Source organism: Bos indicus, chromosome 26 (assembly GCF_029378745.1).
Source record: "Bos indicus isolate NIAB-ARS_2022 breed Sahiwal x Tharparkar chromosome 26, NIAB-ARS_B.indTharparkar_mat_pri_1.0, whole genome shotgun sequence".
In the NCBI taxonomy this organism is placed as follows: Eukaryota; Metazoa; Chordata; class Mammalia; order Artiodactyla; family Bovidae; genus Bos; species Bos indicus.
This window is the reverse complement of record NC_091785.1, coordinates 45,451,303-45,469,294: the sequence shown is the minus strand read 5'-3', so window position 1 is coordinate 45,469,294 and position 17,992 is coordinate 45,451,303. Positions and strand designations below refer to the sequence as shown.

The 17,992-nt window shown below is 47.4% G+C and overlaps 1 protein-coding gene across 7 annotated transcripts in view; it reads left to right on the top strand.

The window, feature by feature from the left end:
* Positions 1–17,992, top strand: part of C26H10orf90 (chromosome 26 C10orf90 homolog) — a 392,111-nt gene that overhangs the window by 293,039 nt on the left and 81,080 nt on the right. For 5 of the 7 annotated variants that reach the window (XM_070781081.1, XM_070781080.1, XM_070781083.1 and 2 more), the window contains one exon: positions 15,553–15,644. The exons of 1 other annotated variant lie outside the window; for it this stretch is intronic. In XM_070781081.1, the coding sequence (XP_070637182.1) occupies positions 15,553–15,644 (92 nt within the window). Of the gene's footprint in view, positions 1–5,395; positions 5,573–15,552; positions 15,645–17,992 lie in introns of those variants that run through there. One more of the 7 variants, XM_070781084.1, reaches the window with a different exon arrangement.

Here is a 17,992-nt window from a genome sequence, read left to right as displayed (position 1 = left end):
ATGGCGATGCTTGCACAACTTTGTGAATATACGGAAACCATTGAATTTTAAGTTTTACCGATTTCATAGTATGTTTGTTACATTTTTTAAAGAATCAGCCACAGGGAGACAGCAGCTCAGCTCAGCTAGACGGGGGTGTGGCTAGAAGATAACTTGACTGACAGTCAGTGATCTGGAGTCCCGGCCTTGACTGAGCAAGTCTGACTCAGCCACTTCCCAGCCAGGAGCCTCTCCGCCCTGCTCTGAGCCTCTGCTTCCTCTTGTTGAAGGTGGCAGGGGAGGACAAACCCAGACACGTAAGGGGACAGTTTCCCTTGTTCCTGCCGAAGTTTGTGATTTGTTACAGCAGGAGGGACTTTTAGGGAAAACAGAGTGCTAGCATCTTTCTCCCATTCAACAACAGCAACTCAAAAGGCACAGCTGGTGAGAATAGCCAGCTGGTTCTAACTGTCCAGCACGGCGGATGAGCTGCTGGAGAATTCTGTTGAGAGGCCACTTTGACTTTGCAGGTAGGAAGACAGGATGATGGCAGTAGGCATGAGCATCTCTGAACCTGGGTTTTTCCTTGGATGCTGGGTTAGCTGATCTGATCTGGTGGCCGCATCTCTTCCCATACCCACGGTGTACAGTGTGCTTAGTACAATGAGAAATTTACGACTTGGAGCTTTCAGACACCACACCGATTTTATTTGTGCAGCTCGTGGCAGAACCTGTAATCACCTCTGTGGGTTCCAGACAGGCTCCGGCCAAGGTAACCGAGAGGAGGAGACCTGAGAAGCCCCACTGCCCCGCAAACAAGAACCACGTCGCTCCTTGTGACACAGAGGAAGTCCAGGCTGACGCCTTGTGAAAATATTTCTGTGGCTTGTTTACAGAATGAACCCTGAGCGGACAGCTTCTCCTGCTCTCTCTGGAACGTGTGGCTTTGCAGCTGGGCCAGATGCGGCTCCGGGTTCTTTCTCAGGAGGTTCCAACAATATCCCGTTTTTCTTCTTTGGGTATCAGTTGTCACCTAGCCCTGGACTAAAGTTGCACAGGCCACCCCTGCTCATCCTGCAGAAAGCTGCCTGGGTAACAAGCCCAGTGATCAGGGCCCTGCAGCAGCTTGGATCTCAACCAGGGGAAGCTGGCAGTGGGGCAGAACCGGTCCCTTCTGAAATCAAACTACTGCATGACGGAGCCAGGCAGTGACAACCCTGCTTCAGTGAGCCTGACGCTCCTTGAAGAAGAGAGGGTGTCACGAAGCCACATTCAAGTTTATGGAAGAAGAAAGTTCGTGGCAATGACACTCACACACTCCGTCCCTCAAACCTCCCCAGCACCTCTCGGCCCAGCCATTGTGGACAAGACCCCTGGCAGAACCAGAGGATGTCCTGAGGCCACCCAGGCCCCTGCACATTCCTCACGTCACAGACGGGAGGCTAGGCCCGGAGATGTGCTGACCAGCTCAAGTCACCGCTGAACGGCAGCTGGGACCTGAGCCCAGGGTCTCAGCTGCTTGTCTGGACTCTGCCTGCTGAACCGTGCTGTGTTGGGACAAAACAAAGGAGGAAAAATCCTCCTCTTTCTCCCTCTCCCACGGCTCCTTCTTGTTGTCCACCCCCACACCCTCTGCTTAGGTGAGGCTGGGTGTTCTTGAGAAGCCCAGCAGACCCCTCGCCCCCTTGCCCTCCTCCCAGCTCACAGACTCAGAAGCAGGTAGGGGATGGTGGTGGTGGTGATGGCACTTTCTCTCCCTTTCAGGTTGGAGCCCAGGTTGAGCACGTCTGGGTTAGGTTACATGACAGCGACCACCTGTGTTTAACCACTTCCCAGTGCTGACGGCTTAAAGTGAGACCCACTCCGTCTCCCCTGACCCTCCCCCTGCACAAGGGTAGGAAGGTGAGAAAGTGAAGTTGCTCAGTCGTGTCCGACTCTTTGCAACCCCATGGACTGTAGCCAAGTTGCTCAGTCGTGTCCGACTCTTTGTGACCCCATGGACTGTAGCCAAGTTGCTCAGTCGTGTCCGACTCTTTGCGACCCCATGGACTGTAGCCTACCAGGCTTCTCCGTCCATGGGGTTTTCCAGGCAAGAGTACCAGAGTGGGTTACCTTTTCCTTCTCCAGGGGATCTTCCCGACCCAGGGATTGAACATTGCAGGTCTCCCACATTGCAGGCAGACACTTTACCCTCTGAGCCACCAGGGAAGGTAGGAAGATGACTACTAAACTCATCTATCCCAGTGACTAGCTCTTTGCCCTTCCTACCCATCGCAAAAGCTCTCTAATGTTTGCTAAGAACAAATGAGGTAATAAAACCAAGGCAGGACCGCAGAATGAAAGGCAGAAGACAGTCCGGGGAAAGAACTGCAAGCAGGGTGTGGAAGCGGTGTTTGTATAGTCACGTTCACAGCAGCATTATTCACAGTAGCCTAAAGGGGTAAGCAACCCAAGGGTCCATTGCCAGATGAACAGATGTTCACACAAGTATGGTCCATCCACACAGTGGAATATCATTCACCGTTTAAAAGGGAGGAGATTCTGACACATGAGACAACATGGACGAACTTTGAAGATGTCGGGTTGGGTAAAATAAGGCAATCACAGCAGGACAGTCACTGGATAATTCCACTTACGTGAGGTCCCTGTGGCAGTCAAATTTATGGAGAAAGAAAAGAGAATGGCAGTGGTCCCAGGCTGGGGGTGGGCAGATGGTCATGGTTTAAAGTGGACAGAGCTCTGGTTCTGGGTGATGAAAAAGTTCTCTGGACGGATGAAGGTGATGGTTGCCCAACATGGTGTAGCTGGATGTGCTTATTGCCACAGAACTGGACACTTAAAAATGGCTAGGATGGTAGATTTAATGTTTTTTGTGTGTGTGTTTTACCACAATTAAGGGGGGAAAAAGCCCGTAAGGGGAAATCCACCTTGCACTGAAAAAGGTCTCGTTATGCGTCTTATTCCTTTTTCAGACTCTGCGGTCTTTAAAGATGGGGACTCCTGTGCTCTGCTCATTTTTAAAGCTCTCCTGTGCTCAGCCCAGCACCTGAGTCAGGTCTTCAAAGACATCAGATTCCCAGTAACTATTGACTGAACTGGGGTCGTGGCGCGATCCCACCAAGGCCGACTCGCGAGCAGAGCCTCGGGGGCTCGGAGGCTGGCGCATGCGCACAAGCATGTTTGGGTGGACGGTCCTGCATGCAGTGGTCTTACCCGGTCCTCCAGGGGAGACCTGGCTCCCACCGCACGAAACGCTGACCCTGGAGCCAAGCCCGGACACCAAGGGCAGAGGCCTGGTTCCTCCAGTTCCAAGTGTCTTGGAAATCAGCTAGAGCCAGAGTAGCTACAAAATTAGTGGGCAGGTTTTTACTCACTATTAGACAAGTCTGTATTATGCTCCACCATTTTCTGGGAGAGATGAAAATTATATAAAACTGTGGCTAACAACACCTATTTTTTGATGGGGGGCCGTTGTTGACAGGCAGAGTGCTGGGCTGGTGAAAACCTTTCTTTTCATGGTTCCCCGCCCTTCAGTTTGCCCCTTTAACTGAGGCACAAACATCCTTAGAATGTGGGAGGGCCAGGTGTCACCTAGCCCTGACATCTAAAGCCAGCATGTTCTGTCCCCTTTCTCAAGCTTCATGAAAGAGGTTATCAGATCCTATGGATTAGGCCCCATTTCTACCTTTTCTGTGTGTACAATGATCATTCATATTGCAAACTCTCAGCTTGAGCCTTATTGGATTGAGTGATGCTTGGCAGGTTACTTCAAGGAGGTCCAACTTTCTCATCTGTAAAATGGGGGTGATAACTGTGCTTTCCTCCAAAGGTCATTCCGAGTGTTAAAGGAGATAACCTTTGTATCCAAAATCTGTCTTGCCTTGATCGCATAATAAATTTCAGCCTTTATGATGTAATAGTGACATTGAAATTAAACGACCCTTGCTTCTTGGAAGGAAAGCTATGACAAACCTAGGCAGTGAATTAAAAAGCAGAGACATCACTTTGCTGACAGAGGTCCATCTAGTCAAAGCTATAGTTTTTCCAGCAGTCATGTATGGATGTGAGAGTTGGACCACAGAGAAGGCGGAGCACCGAAGAACTGATGCTTTTGAATTGTGGTGCTAGATAATACTTGAGAGGCCCTTGGACAGCAAGGAGATCAAACCAGTCAATCCTAAAGGAAATCAACCCTGAATATTCACTGGAAAGATTGATACTGAAGCTGAAGCTCCAATACTTTGCCTACCTGGTGTGAAAAACCAATTCATTAGAAAAGACCCTGATGCTGGGAAAGATTGAAGGGAAAAGGAGAAGAGGGTGGCAGAGAATCAGATGGTTGGATGGCATCACCAAGTCAATGGGCATGAGTTTGAGCAAACTCTGGGAGATAATGAAGGACAGGGAAGCCTGGCATGCTGCAGTCCATGGAATCGCAAAGAGTCAGACATAACTTAGTGACTGAACAACTATAATGAGTGGCATTGACCTGACTCAAAGTACCCTGGGGTTGTCCGGTGACTTTTACACTGTCCTGGTGTTTATGAAGCAACTTACGGAGGTGCTGTCCATTTATCTAATGACCCATACCAACGGTGCCTTATCCCAGAGTATAAAACCACTCTCTGAATGAAACAGTGTATTTCATTTGAAAGGCAATGAGTTATGCAATTTATCATGTTCCCCTCTTTGGCCTTGGCTGCTGCAAATGCACCCTTAGTTTGTGGTTCTTCTGTGCCAGGGTCATCTTTAGCCCAGGCTTTATGGTCCAATGAGTTCTCCAGTTCATTACTTGCGTCTTTTATCAGTTTTGCTGGCTTTTATCCGTGTTGTTAATTATAGGCCACCTCAAATGTGATTGGGTATAAATTATAAAACAATATTCATTATAATTTAGTGTCAAAGGTGCTTTGTTAAATTGTTGGAATTGATCATTCCTGTAATAGCTTGCATGGTACACAGACTGCCCTGTTGCTCAATTTTCTAGATAAGCCACTTTGTAAAAATTGGTAACATGTATTACAAATAGGATAAACAAATTAACATTGTGATGTTATCTGAATGTATTTTAATAGTGAGGGAACATATCCACAGTAAAAAATGCTGCCTGGCAAGAGAACCAGCATCATCAAAACAAGGTAAAAAATAAAAAATAATGAGAAGTTGAGGGGAAATGTGTATCTGAATGTAGGCAGTAGGTAAAATTGTCATCTCACATCTAACAGTGCTCTGCAGAAAACTTAATGGTTGTACAAACTTTTTTTTTTAACTTGTCAACAAAGCCTCAGATATAAAAGTCAAAGTGATGATTCCTATTCCTTCTCAGGAGAAATAGCACAGGGTGGACTCCTCACCCGCTCCCTGGTTGCCATGGAAACATTCTGGTGACTTCATCACAGGTAGAGTGTTTGGAGGTTCTTCAGCCCACCACAGAAGGTGGGAGCTTGACTCATTCCGAGAGGAGTTTTGGATGTGAACTGTGGCCAATTTTTCTTCCCTTTAGCCCAGTGCATCTTTGCCATTAACAGACCTTTGAATCTAAGTAAAATGTCTTTGAAACATCAGTGGAATATGATCAAGCTGTCTGAGGAAGGTATGTTCTGATTTTCTCCCATAGATATAATGCCTATCAAAATGAGAAATGATTTATTCGTTCAGTCAACAATTGGTGAAGGTCTTCAGTTGGCAGGCACTGCGCTGGGCATGGGAGGGAAGGTGATGATGAGGTGCCCTCTGAAGGCCTCCATCAACTTGAGGGGACAGACCCACGCCCAGCTGATTACAGGGCAGTGTAATGAGAACTCACGGCAATGGCGGCCTGCTGGGGACACCGTGCTGGGTTAGATTGTGTCTCTCCGAAGTTGTGCTCGAGCCTTAACCTCTGAACGGACTGGATTTGGAAACAAGGTCTTTGCAGGTGTAGTCAGCATGAGGTCATACTGGCTTGGGGTGAGCCTTCCATCCAGTGACTGGGGCCATTGTAATAAGAGAGAGTTTGGAGAAATAGAGACAAAGGGAGGATGGCCACATGAGGATGAAGGCGGACGACTGATGCTGCCACAAGCCAAGGAACGCCAGGGGTTGCCAGCAGCCACCAGAAGCAGGAAGCGGCAAGGAAGGAAGCTCCCTGCATCCTTCAGAGGGAGCATGGGCCTGCCGGCAGCTTGGCGTCAGACGTCTGGCCTCCAGGACTGTGAGACAGTAAACTCCTGCTGTTGTAACTCGCCCGTTGTGCTCATTTGTTGTGGCAGCTCTAGGAAAGGAACACAGGCGGCTGCATGGATGGGAAGGTATGTGTGGTGGGGGCAGACCTAGGAGCCCTGCTGAGCAGCGGTGACCCTGAGCTGTGCAGAGGGCGAGGGGTTAGCCCCTGGGAGAGCTGGGCAGGAGGCAGCCAAGGCCATGGTCACAGAGACGTCAAAGCAGTCACATCCAGGAAGGAGAAGGGGCTCATTTTAAGGATTTCTATCTTGGACTCTGTTTTTTAATTAAAAAAAATTTTTTTTTTGAAACTTGGAGAGATTTTATTAGCTGCATTCATGGAAATAATACAATTGTTTTTAACTTCAAAGTCTTTGGATTATTTATTTTTTGGAATTTATTTTATAGAAGTATAGTTGATGTACAATGTTGTGCTAACTTCTGCTGCACACCAAAATGATTCCATTTTACTACATGCATTCTTTCCCTTTATGATTGATCACCGGATATTGAATATAGTTCTGTGTGCTATACAGTGGGAGCTTGTTGTTTTCTAACCATTCTCTATATACTAGCTTGTATCTGCTCATCCCAAACTCCTGATCCATTGCTTTCGCACCCTCCCCGCTGGCAACCACAAGTGTGTTCTTTACGTCTGTGAGTCTGTTTCTGTTTGGAAGGTAAATTCATTTGCATCATATTTTAAATTAAGGGATACCTTATGATGTTTGTCTTCCTCTGCCTGACTTCTCTTCATATGACAGTCTCTAGGCCCATCCATGCTGCTGCAAGTGGCATTCTTTCTCTCTTTTTTATGGCCGGGTAATAGTCCCCTGTACATATGCACCACGTCTTGATCATTCATCTGTCAGTGGACATCTAGGTTGTCTCCATGTCTTGGCTGTTGTGACTCATGCTGCTATGAACACAGGGGTGTGTGCATCTGCTTGGATTATAGTTCGGTCTGGATGTATGGCCGTATCCTGGTCTCCTTGAGCCCCCAGCACTGTGTGCACATGGGCTCAGTTTGTTCTGTGTAGGTTTCCCAGGATCTGTTCTGGGGGGAAAATGTATCCTTTTTATTAGAGTTCTCAAAGGAGCGTGTGACCTTCACAAGGTCACAAACTGATGACATCAAGGGGATTTGGGAGAACTGATGCAGACAAGGCTGGAAGGGTCACCCCTTGATTGTGACCTTGCTGAGACCAGGCAGCTCAGGCAGGATTAAGCTGATGGGATGAGGCAGAGCGTCTTTCATGATAAATCAAGACTTGTAACTGGATGTTGGAGGTGGGTGTGGAGATGGAACCCTGGTTTTCACTGTGGGTGATGGGAGGATGGTGGCCACGTGCTGAGAAAATGGACCTGGGGGGTGAGGAGGAGGAAAGGAAAGGGGGAGGGAAGGAGACGGAGGGTCAGCGGGGGAGGAGATGTCAGTGGCGGCAGCTCAAGAGAAGCTGGTTGATCTCCTTTTGGAAAAGCTGTGTGTGTGTGTTTAATCTACTGACAATTATCTTTATTAAAAAAATATTTATTTATTTGGCAGAGTCTGGTCTCAGTTGTGGCATTTGGGGTCTTCACTACAAAATGTGAGATATTTCCCTGTGGCATCTGGACTCCAGCGCACAAGGGCTCAGTAATTGACGTGCGCGAGCTGTTTCTTTGCAGCATGTAGTATCCTAGTTCCCTGCACCCCCTGCACTGGAAGGCAGATTCTTAACCCCCGGCCCACCAGGAAAGTCCCCCCAAACGAAGCTTGCAGAGACTTGGAGGTCGCTGCTTCTAAGGGCTAGTGGCCATGGCTGGGCTCTGGGTCCTGCCTCGGCAGTGGTCTAAGACTCGGCAGGAGGACCCAGAAGGGAGGGTGTCAAGGGGAGAATGCAAAAGAAAGGAAGACACGGTAGCCAAGAGGGAGGAAGATGGTGAGAAGACCCCAGAAGTCAACCATGGGAAGGTGGTCCAGAGGCAGTGGGTAGTTAACAGGGTCAAACCTCACAGAGGTGACGGCTTTAATTCAGGGCTGAGAAGTCTTTATTCAGGTCTTTAATTCTGTCTGAGAAATATCTACTGAAAAGATTCAGACGCAGTCATGTTGAAGTCAAGTGAAAATTCCTCACCTCCTATCAGACTGGAAATGAGGGAAAGCATTTACAGTCTACCAGGTGGGGATGCGGACGTCCTGTCTGGGTCCCTGATACACACGATAGAGACATGAAAACAAGGGAGCTCTCTGAACCAACGGAAGCCTGGGGTTCATCATTTACACACGACGTTGATGGATGGATTCATTAGGCAGTGCATGATGTAGCTTGTCGGCTATTTCTGCACAGACAGCTCAAGCGGGCTGGGTGCCCCGTGGGAATTGTATGCAGCTCCTTACCTGTATCCCAGGCTTTGCCCAGCATGCTGCTTGCGGTCTCCTGATTTGCAGGATTCCCTCTCACACAGTCCCTGTAGACACTTCCACCTTCCTCTTTTACCTCTGCGTGGGCTGCACCACCTTCTCCCAACCCAGTGTCCCCTTTTGCCTAAGTTCACCCCATCCCACACCTTTCCCAGGTCCCTGGCTGGTGGAGCTCTCCTGGTGGCTTCCTGGGATGCCGGCTGAGTTCCTCTTAGAGTCGTGGGAGGGGACAGCATCTCACCACCTTTTCTGCCCCACCCTGGGGCCCCCATCACCCCAAGGAAGGCTTAAACTCACAGGCAGGTGGAACCTATCCCTGAAGCATGCTTTCCTCCAGGGAGGAAGTTAGATTCCAGGAGAGTCTGGTTCAAGGCCTCATGGTGTGTTCAGTTTCATGTTGCTCTGACTCTCTTAGCCTCCAGGGAGGCCTCTGTGGCTTTGGAGGAAGGACTCAGGCTGCTGGAGTTGGAATCCTGTTCCATCTTTCCAACGATCATGGAAGAGAAGCCCTCATCTGACTTGCCTGTGCCATGACCCCTGCCCGGGCAGAGGACACTGGGCACCAGACTCAACCCATTCCTTAACCAGCAATACCTGGGTTAAGGGCATCCTTCATAGCTCAGTCAGTAAAGAAACTGCCTGCGGTGCAGGAGACCTGGGAACAGTTCCTGGGTTGGGAAGATCCCCCGGAGAAGGGAATGGTAACCCACTCCAGTATGCTTGCCTGGAGAATACCAGGCACAGAGGAACCTGGCCGGCCACAGTCTATGGGGTTGTAAGAGTCGACAGGACTGAGTGACTAAACTGGTTAAAAGTAGAGACTTTAGGTAAAGAAAGACCCTGATCCAAATCTGTCTCTGACACTAACCACCTGGGCAATTGAGGTCATTTTGGGTAACTTCCTTACATTGGCAATATGACTTCCCCCTGGGGAATGAGTTTTAGTTTGTTTCAAAGTAACCGCATGCTGCCATCATTGATGGCTTCATTCTCATTAAAGACATTGAGGAAAAGTCCCATTGCCATCCCCTCGGTGTGTTCTCCAAAAGCCGTGGGATGACTGTGAGTCAGAAGAGCTCTGGCTTCATTCTAGGGCCTCAAGTCACCATCTGGGCAGGTGCTTGATCGTCTAGGACCCACAGTGCCCTTGGGGTGAAGCGGCGTGAAGTGAACCAGAAGGCTCCATCGGGCCCAGGAGGTGCACTCTGCCCCTCTCCCCCGGAGTTTCTGGATCAGTGGGTCTGCAGGTCAGGAAGCAGGGCCTGACACTGTGGATTTCTGACGTCACCCCATGATACTGGGGCTGCAGGTCTGGGGACCCACACTGAGAGCCCCCACGCTTGGTCAGCACAGTGAGATGCCAGCATGTCGAGTTTCCAAGAAGCAGAGCCTGGCGTGGGAATTGAGGGGCGCGAGGGGGAGGGTGTCCTTGAGGACAGAACCCAGAGAGAGTGAGAGAGGCCTGATGGGGAAGCTGCAGGGGGTGACGGATGGGCTCCGGGGGCAGGCTGGCCCTCGGGTTATGCTCTGGAGCAAACCACAGCATTGCCCTGGCTGTTGTACCCCTCTGAGTCCCCACCAGCTGTGGGCCAAGGTGGAGGAAGCCTTCTGTCGAGGACGGTTCTCAGAGAAGAGCAAAGCTGTGAGCCTCCGACAGCCGCCTCCCTGCAGCCAGGGGCAGCCCGGGGCGGGAAAGGGAACAGGGTCAGCTCCGCGTTCTAGTTACACAGCGCTCTAGTTACTAGCACTTGGACCTAGGCTGCCTGACTCCAGGTGCACAGGGTCTGCCCTCTGCCAGCGTCCCTTTCACCAGGATGGTCTCCGGCTGCAGAGTGAGACTGACCTGCTGGCCTGCAGACAGGCAGCTGCCCCATGAAAGCTCTGGGACAGGCCAGCTGCAGGGGAAGAAGCAGACAGGCTGGCCCCTCCTGCCCAGGCAGCAGTACCTCCTCCAGAGACTTAGGCCGGGTGCCGTGGGTCCTGGGTTCTGCAAATATCTGTTTTGGAGACCTGGATCCCAGCTGCTGGAAGATGCCCAGGCTCCTGTTGGCCTTGTTCTTGGTAGCCTGCCTCAAATGTCCACTGGCTTTGCCTTAGTCAGAGATGGCAGGATGGGGCCCCCCACTGCAGGGGCACTTCCTCAGTAATGATAATGATGTGGTCAGGTGGGAAGGGACAGGGGATGTGTCACCATGTGCCAGGAACTCTGCTTAGTTCTTGGTATTTGTCATCACTTATTCCTTGTAACACCCTAGGAGACAAGTCTTGTGTTTCCTCTGACACATGGGGAAGTAAGATTGACAATTTAAGAAAGTTGCCCCAAATGACCTCAATTGCCCAAATGGTTAGTGTCAGAGACAGAGTTGGATCAAGGTCCTTCTTTACGTAAAGTCTCTACTTTTAACCAATCTGGTGGTTTAGTCACTCAGTGGTGTCCGACTCTTGGGACCCCATAGACTGTGGCCCACTCAGCTTGTCTGTGCCTGGGATTCTCCAGGCAAGAATACTGGAGGGGGTTGCTATTCCCTTCTCCAGTGGAGGGGATCTTCCTGCATTGCAGGCAGATTCTTTATCGACTGAGCTATGAGGGAAGCCCAGCCTAGTAAGCTCTCTTACGGCTTTTGGGTCATTAATTGATCAGGCTCAATTAATGCATGCATGGCTGTAATCACACCTCAATTTTACTCAAAAACAGGCTCATAACTCTAAGTTACAGCTTTGCCATTTGTGCAGATTCCCACAAACATTAAAAAAAATTTTAATGTTGTAATCATGGGGTTTATAAGACTTCAATTCCTTCCTTTCAGTTAAAGTTACATTTTAAGAACTTTCCTATAGAGTCATCATTTTAAAGACCCTACATTCCAGCCAATACATCTACCTCAGTCTCCTCAACTAGGCTGTGATGGGTAGTATAATGGTCTCACAAGCTATGTCCACATCTTCTTGCCTAGAACCTGTGAATATATTACCTTTTAAGTGGCTCAGTGGGAAAGAATCCACCGGCCAAGCAGGAGATGGGGGTTCAGTCCCTGGGTTGGGAAAACCCCTTGGAGAAGGAAATGGCAACCCACTCTAGTATTCTTACCTGGGAAATCCCAAGGATGGAGAAGCCTGGTGGGCTTCAGCCCATGTGATCACAAAGGAATTGGACATGACTTAGCAATTAAAAAAAAAAAAAGAAAAAAATGGCAAAAGGTACTCTGCAGGTAGGATTAAGAACCCACCTTAATGGGTGTCCTGTATTATCTGGGTAGCCCAGTCTAATCAGAAGGATCATTATAAGAAGGAATAGGAGGATCACAGAGATGTGATAATGTAAAAAAGTTTGGAATGATGAGGGATCATGAGCCAAGGAATGTGGCAGTCTCTAGAAGCTGGCTGGAAGGCAAGGAAAAACAGGGTCTCCCCTAGACCCTCCCACATAAGTGCAGCCTTGGCAACACCTTGATTTTAGCCCAGGGAGACTCGTATTGGACTCAGACATCCAACTGTAAGACAATAAATTCGTGTTGCTTAACCCACTAAGTTTATGGCATTTATTACAGCAGCAAGAAGATACTCATACACAGACCCTGCTTGTCTGGTCTTGGCAGCCTCCCTCCTCCCTGCTAGAGATGCCACTTCTCCATAGCTAGTGTTTGTTTGTCATTGTTGTTCAGTCACTCAGTCATGTCCAACCCTTTGCAATCCCATGGACTGCAGCACGCCAGGTTTCCCTGTCCTTCACCATATCCTGGAGCTCACTCAAACTCATGTCCATTGAGTCGGTGATGCCATCCAACCATCTCATCCTCTGTTGTCTCCTTCATCTCCTGCCTACAATCTTTCCCAGGATCAGGGTCTTTTCAAATGAGTCAGCTCTTTGCATCTGGTGGCCAAAGAACTGGAGCTTCAGCTTCAGCACCAGTCCTTCCAATGAATATTCAGGGTTGATTTCCTTTAGGATTGACTGGTTCGATCTCCCTGCAGTCCAAGGGACTCTCAAGTGTCTTCTCCAACACCACAGTTCAAAAGCATCAATTCTTTGGCCCCTAGTCTTATTTATGGGCCAACTCTCACATCCATACACGACTACTGGAAAAACCATAGCTTTGAGTAGACAGATCTTTGTTGGCAATGTAATAGCTCTGCTTTTTAATATGCCGTCTAGGTTTGTCATAGCTTTATTCCAAGGAGCAAGTGTCTTTTAATTTCATGGCTGCAGTCACCATCTGCAGTGTTTTTGGAGCCCAAGAAAATAAAGTCTGTCACTGTTTCCATTGGTTCCCCATCTCTTTGCCATGAAGTGATGTTCATTGCATGTTATATTTTGAGCATTGTGCTATTTAGATCAGCAGCACCTTTTTTCAGGAACTCTGTGAAGTAAGCCCCACTATGTCCACTTCATAGCAAGGAGATAAGGGATGCAGAATCACTTGCCCAAAGTCACACACATAGTTAGAAAGCCTGGGACTTTGTGGTCCGATTCCAGTGATCACTGATGTCTTGGTGTTAGAGACCGTCTGGGTCTGGGTGGGAGAGGAGCAACTGCCTTGGACCCGTTCATTAATGATCATAACCAGGGTTATTTACCGAGCATTAACCACAAAGTTATGACCAACCTAGACAGCATATTCAAAAGCAGAGACATTACTTTGCCAACAAAGGTCCATCTAGGCAAGGCTATGGTTTTTCCTGTGGTCATGTATGGATGTGAGAGTTGGACTGTGAAGAAAGCTGAGTGCCGAAGAATTGATGCTTTTGAACTGTGGTGTTGGAGAAGACTCTTGAGAGTCCCTTGGACTGCAAGGAGATCCAACCAATCCATTCTAAAGGAGATCAGTCCTGGGTGTTCTTTGGAAGGAATGATGCTAAAGCTGAAACTCCAGTACTTTGGCCACCTCATGCGAAGAATTGACTCATTGGAAAAGACTGATGCTGGGAGGGATTGGGGGCAGGAAGAGAAGGGGACAACAGAGGATGAGATGGCTGGATGGCATCACTGACTCGATGGACATGAGTCTGAGTGAACTCTGGAAGTTGGTGATGGACAGGGAGGCCTGGCGTGCTGTGATTCATGGGGTCGCAAAGAGTCGGACATGACTGAGTGACTGAACTGAACTGAACTGAACCCCACATCCCATCCCTGGTAACATACAGAACCTGTAGTGCACGGATCACAAAGCTGGGAAGGAGGTGTTATTACCTGCATTTTAAGGATGAAGACTCTCATCCATAATGTGGAGGGAGGGCAAGCACCTCCTCTATGCAGGTGAGCTCGGGGCCAAGCTGGGATGCAGAACAGGCTGGTCTGGCCCCAGGCCTGTGCTGACTGCAGAGTTCTTAAACACAGACCAGAGCCAGGAGATTTCCGTCTTCATCAGCTTTATTGTCAGTTCATCATGATGCATCGACTCTGCACAGAAATCCATGACATCTTTCAAGTCTTATATTTGTGCTTCATGGGAAGTAATCCATGCACATCATGTTGGATGAACATCTCTGTCACTCAGTTCCAGGCTCAGATGGGGACGCAGCCACATGTCCGGGTGGATCTGATGGGGGCTCTGTTATCACCAAGGACGAGACAAGATGTGGATACGTTTTGGATGGGTCAATGGTGGCCCTTGAAATTGCCATATCCTGATGCTTTTGCAAATCTGCCAAACTTGAAAATGCCATAGCATATCATTTCCCCATAAGATGCTTGAAATTTTATCTAAATTCTTTAATACACCCTTCTTATGAACTGATAAAGATGCTAAATGAGAGAGCTGCTTTCTTAGATCTCCTCTTTCTCCTCATCAGCACTGGGAAAGCATTCTTTGCAGCTTTTGGAAACTCACTCTTCTTGGAATAGCTGCATTGTGAAGGCAACGCTGTAACCCAGGGCTGTGTTGCAGTGAAGGCTGATCGCTACCCACCTTCTTGGGCTTGACTCACATTCCTGCTTTGGCAGCAGGACACCAGGCAGACGTCCTGATACTTCAGGCTTGCATCACAAAGTGCAACTTCCTTCTCCTCAGCTTTCCATGAGGGGTGCAGGGCAGGTTGGGTGGATGAGGAAATTCCATAGAGCGATTCTGTAGACTTGTCCATAGTTTCCAAGCTGGTGGATGGTGGAGCCAGGACCCGAGCCCAGGTTCTACAATTATTGGCCCCTGCTGTGAGCATGTGGACCTGAAGATATTCTTGGCTGCTGCTGTGGCTGGTGTTTATGTGGAGGCTGGTCCACGGTGTCTCATTTTTTCCTCACAATGTCATCACAAAATAATCCTCAGGTATTCCAAAGCAGCTTCCGTATCAGTGTTTGAGTCACTCACAGGTCCTTCCAGAATGATTGTGTTAAGAGGTTGGATGAAAGTTGATGTTGCAGTTCAGGCATTCTTAACTCCAGGGATGTTGAGAAATCCATAGACATGATTCTCTCTTCTGCTGGGTGCAAACTCAGCACAGGTGAGTGTGTGAAGGCTAAACTTGTTCATTTATTAACATTACCGAGTCTGGGAACATAAAGCAACAGTATGGAGGAAGGCATCTTACAGCCTGATAAACAGAATAACAGTGAAGTCAGAGCCTCCATGGAGTGGGTTGGGTGGATAAGGGGAACAGACAAGGTTTTTCTTGGGTCCGAGTAGCCTAGATTCACTATGGTTCATATAATACTTGCGTGCTAAGTCGCTTCAATCATTTCCCACTCTTTGCGACCCCATGGACTGCAGTCCACCAGGGTCCTCAGTCCATGGGATTCTCCAGGCAAGAATACTGGAGTGGATTGCTGTGCCCTCCTCCAGAGGATTGTCCCTGACCCAGAGATCGAATCTGTGTCTCTTATGTCTCCAGCATTCTCGGGTTCTTTACCACTGGTGCCACCTGGGAAGCCCATAATACTTGAGTAGGTGACATTAAATTTTATAGTAAAGTTATATACTCCACTTTATCCTTTCGTATACTAAAAAGTAGCAATATTATTTCCTTTTGCCTAGGATTACGGGACAGCCAGTACAGTCCCCACGATCAAATTGCCCTTAAAAATCTCCAGTCTGGTGTTCCAGAGAAGAGATCTGACTTCACTGAGGTAACATATGTTTTTAACTCCTAGAGTAGGCAGCAAAATGCAGCCAACTGTAAAACGTGATCACTGGCCTACTTGTGGTGTGTTTGCATTTTATTTTGTTTAGTCATAAGTGGGATCAACGCAGCAGAAAATCTAACCATCATGACTAAGACTTTACGTTAAAGTATGCAGTGTGTATCCATTCATCCTTTTATAATCTTGACCAATAATTTGTAGATTTGCAGTATCAAAGGAGAGTATGGTGATCAAATCTCAACTTTAAACCAAAATTAATCTGCTGGAGAGGACGGATGATGCCATATGGCATTTTGAAGGTGGATAAGAGGTAATTTGAAATCTAACAAGCTAGCACAGGTTGTTACGACTGCAAAAAATGTCAGCGGTCTCACACAGGGAAGGAAATTAGAGGTCATATTCACAAAATGAAATGTTTCTGATGCTAGACAATAAGGAACTCTGTGTACACAGTGGTAATGTTGACAGCATATCGCATGCCAGACTCTGTCTAACTGACTCTTTTCACCTTACCACAAACCCAGGGAGGAGAGACCACTGGCTTTCCATGTCCATGGATTCTTCATCTGTGGCTTCACCCATCTGTAGATCGAAGCTATTTGGGAAAAGAATCCCAGAAAATTCTAAAGAGCAAAACTTGAACATGCTACATGCCAGTTTACATATCGATATAACATTTATACTGTATTGCAGGCTATAAATGATCTAGAGATGATTTAAAGTAAACAGGAGGATGTGCATAGATTATATTGCAAACACTCTGAAATTTTACACAAGGGCCTTGAGCATCCTTGGCTTCTGGTATCTGAGGAGGTGGGGTCCTGGAACCAACCCCCGTTGGATTCTGAGGGACAACTGTATTGTTATTATACCTATTTTGCAGATGATAAAATGAAAGCTTCAATAGCTCCAGTAGTTGCCTCAGAATCTCACAGCTCATAAGCTATCTGGGTCCAGAGCTTTTGTTCTGATCTTGCTCAACAAGGCCGGTGTAGAGAAAGTCTCATTCCAGTGAACAGAACTTGAACTATGGACTTTCTGCCTGAGAGAATTGTCCGAAGTGTTATAGTTTACAAGGCATCTCTTGGCTTTCACAGATGATAATTCTGCTGCCAACTTTGTAATTATGAGAGAAAGTGGAATTATAAGAATTGATCCCTCATAGCATTAATGTAGCCAAGGTAAAAAATAATTTTGCACCCTAAATACTTATCTTAGGTATTATCCTTTAATTTAACTTTGTGTTTAATAAAGTTCAACATTTCCTCAGAGATCCCAGGCTGAAATCTCACACAATGGATGAAGGCCACTATTCTGAGTCCTGAGATTTAGTCGTCAATATTTAAAGCCATTTCTCTGTCGGACGCGGAGCTCCCTATCTGAGATGTGCAGATGTGCACCTATAATTAACGTGCCCCCTGAAAGCAGGAACAAGAACCCCGGGTTGCAGGGAGGGAAATGAGTTGGAGGAGCCACGGACCACTGAGAACCATCCCAGGGAGGAGATGTCCATTAAGAAGTGGAGGATAATGTGGAGGTCAGCTGCTGCTTTTTTAACAAGAAAGATACCATCTGAAGATCTTTCCCACCTGTTTTTCACATTGAACTAGTAAAGTTCAGCATTTTTTCTGGTTGATGTTAAAATTAATCAGTTTGGTCATTCACGATATAGATCTTTGGACCCATGTGGCTGGATCTCAATAATACACACACACACACACACACACACACACACACACTTGGTCATTATCTATAACTGGGCTAACTCTCAGAGACCACACCTTCTAAACATCTACTTTGCAATGATCTGGATCCTCTGCTTTGATCATGACAGTAGTGTGACTTTCAAATTTCCCTCCTAACTTTGAGCTCTTAAGGCTTGTCCCTTTGTGGGTGTTATAAGGATGCTCTAAGATGATGAACACTCCAAATGGGTGCCCTTCCTTTGTAACCGCCATAAATCTCTGCCTCTCCTCCAGAGCCTCCGAAAGATTGATCACTTTTCCTTTCAAATTCATCGAAGCCATAGAAATGATATGTAGGCACTTCTCCAGCCAAGTGATTACTTAAAAGGAATGAATTATGGAACTGAGTTTTATTTAAAAAAAAATTTTTTTTTAATTTTCCTGATAGCAAAAATAATGGCAATTTCATATAGACACTTAGGAAAATGTAGGAATATATAAATAAGGAAATACTTACGTATTTCTTTCCCGTATTTTTCTCATGCATTTTTAAACATGCAACTGTAATGTATATCAACATTTATAGTGTTCTTGTATTACATAACATTCTATCACAGGCAACTTCCCATATCATTTAAATTCTTTGTA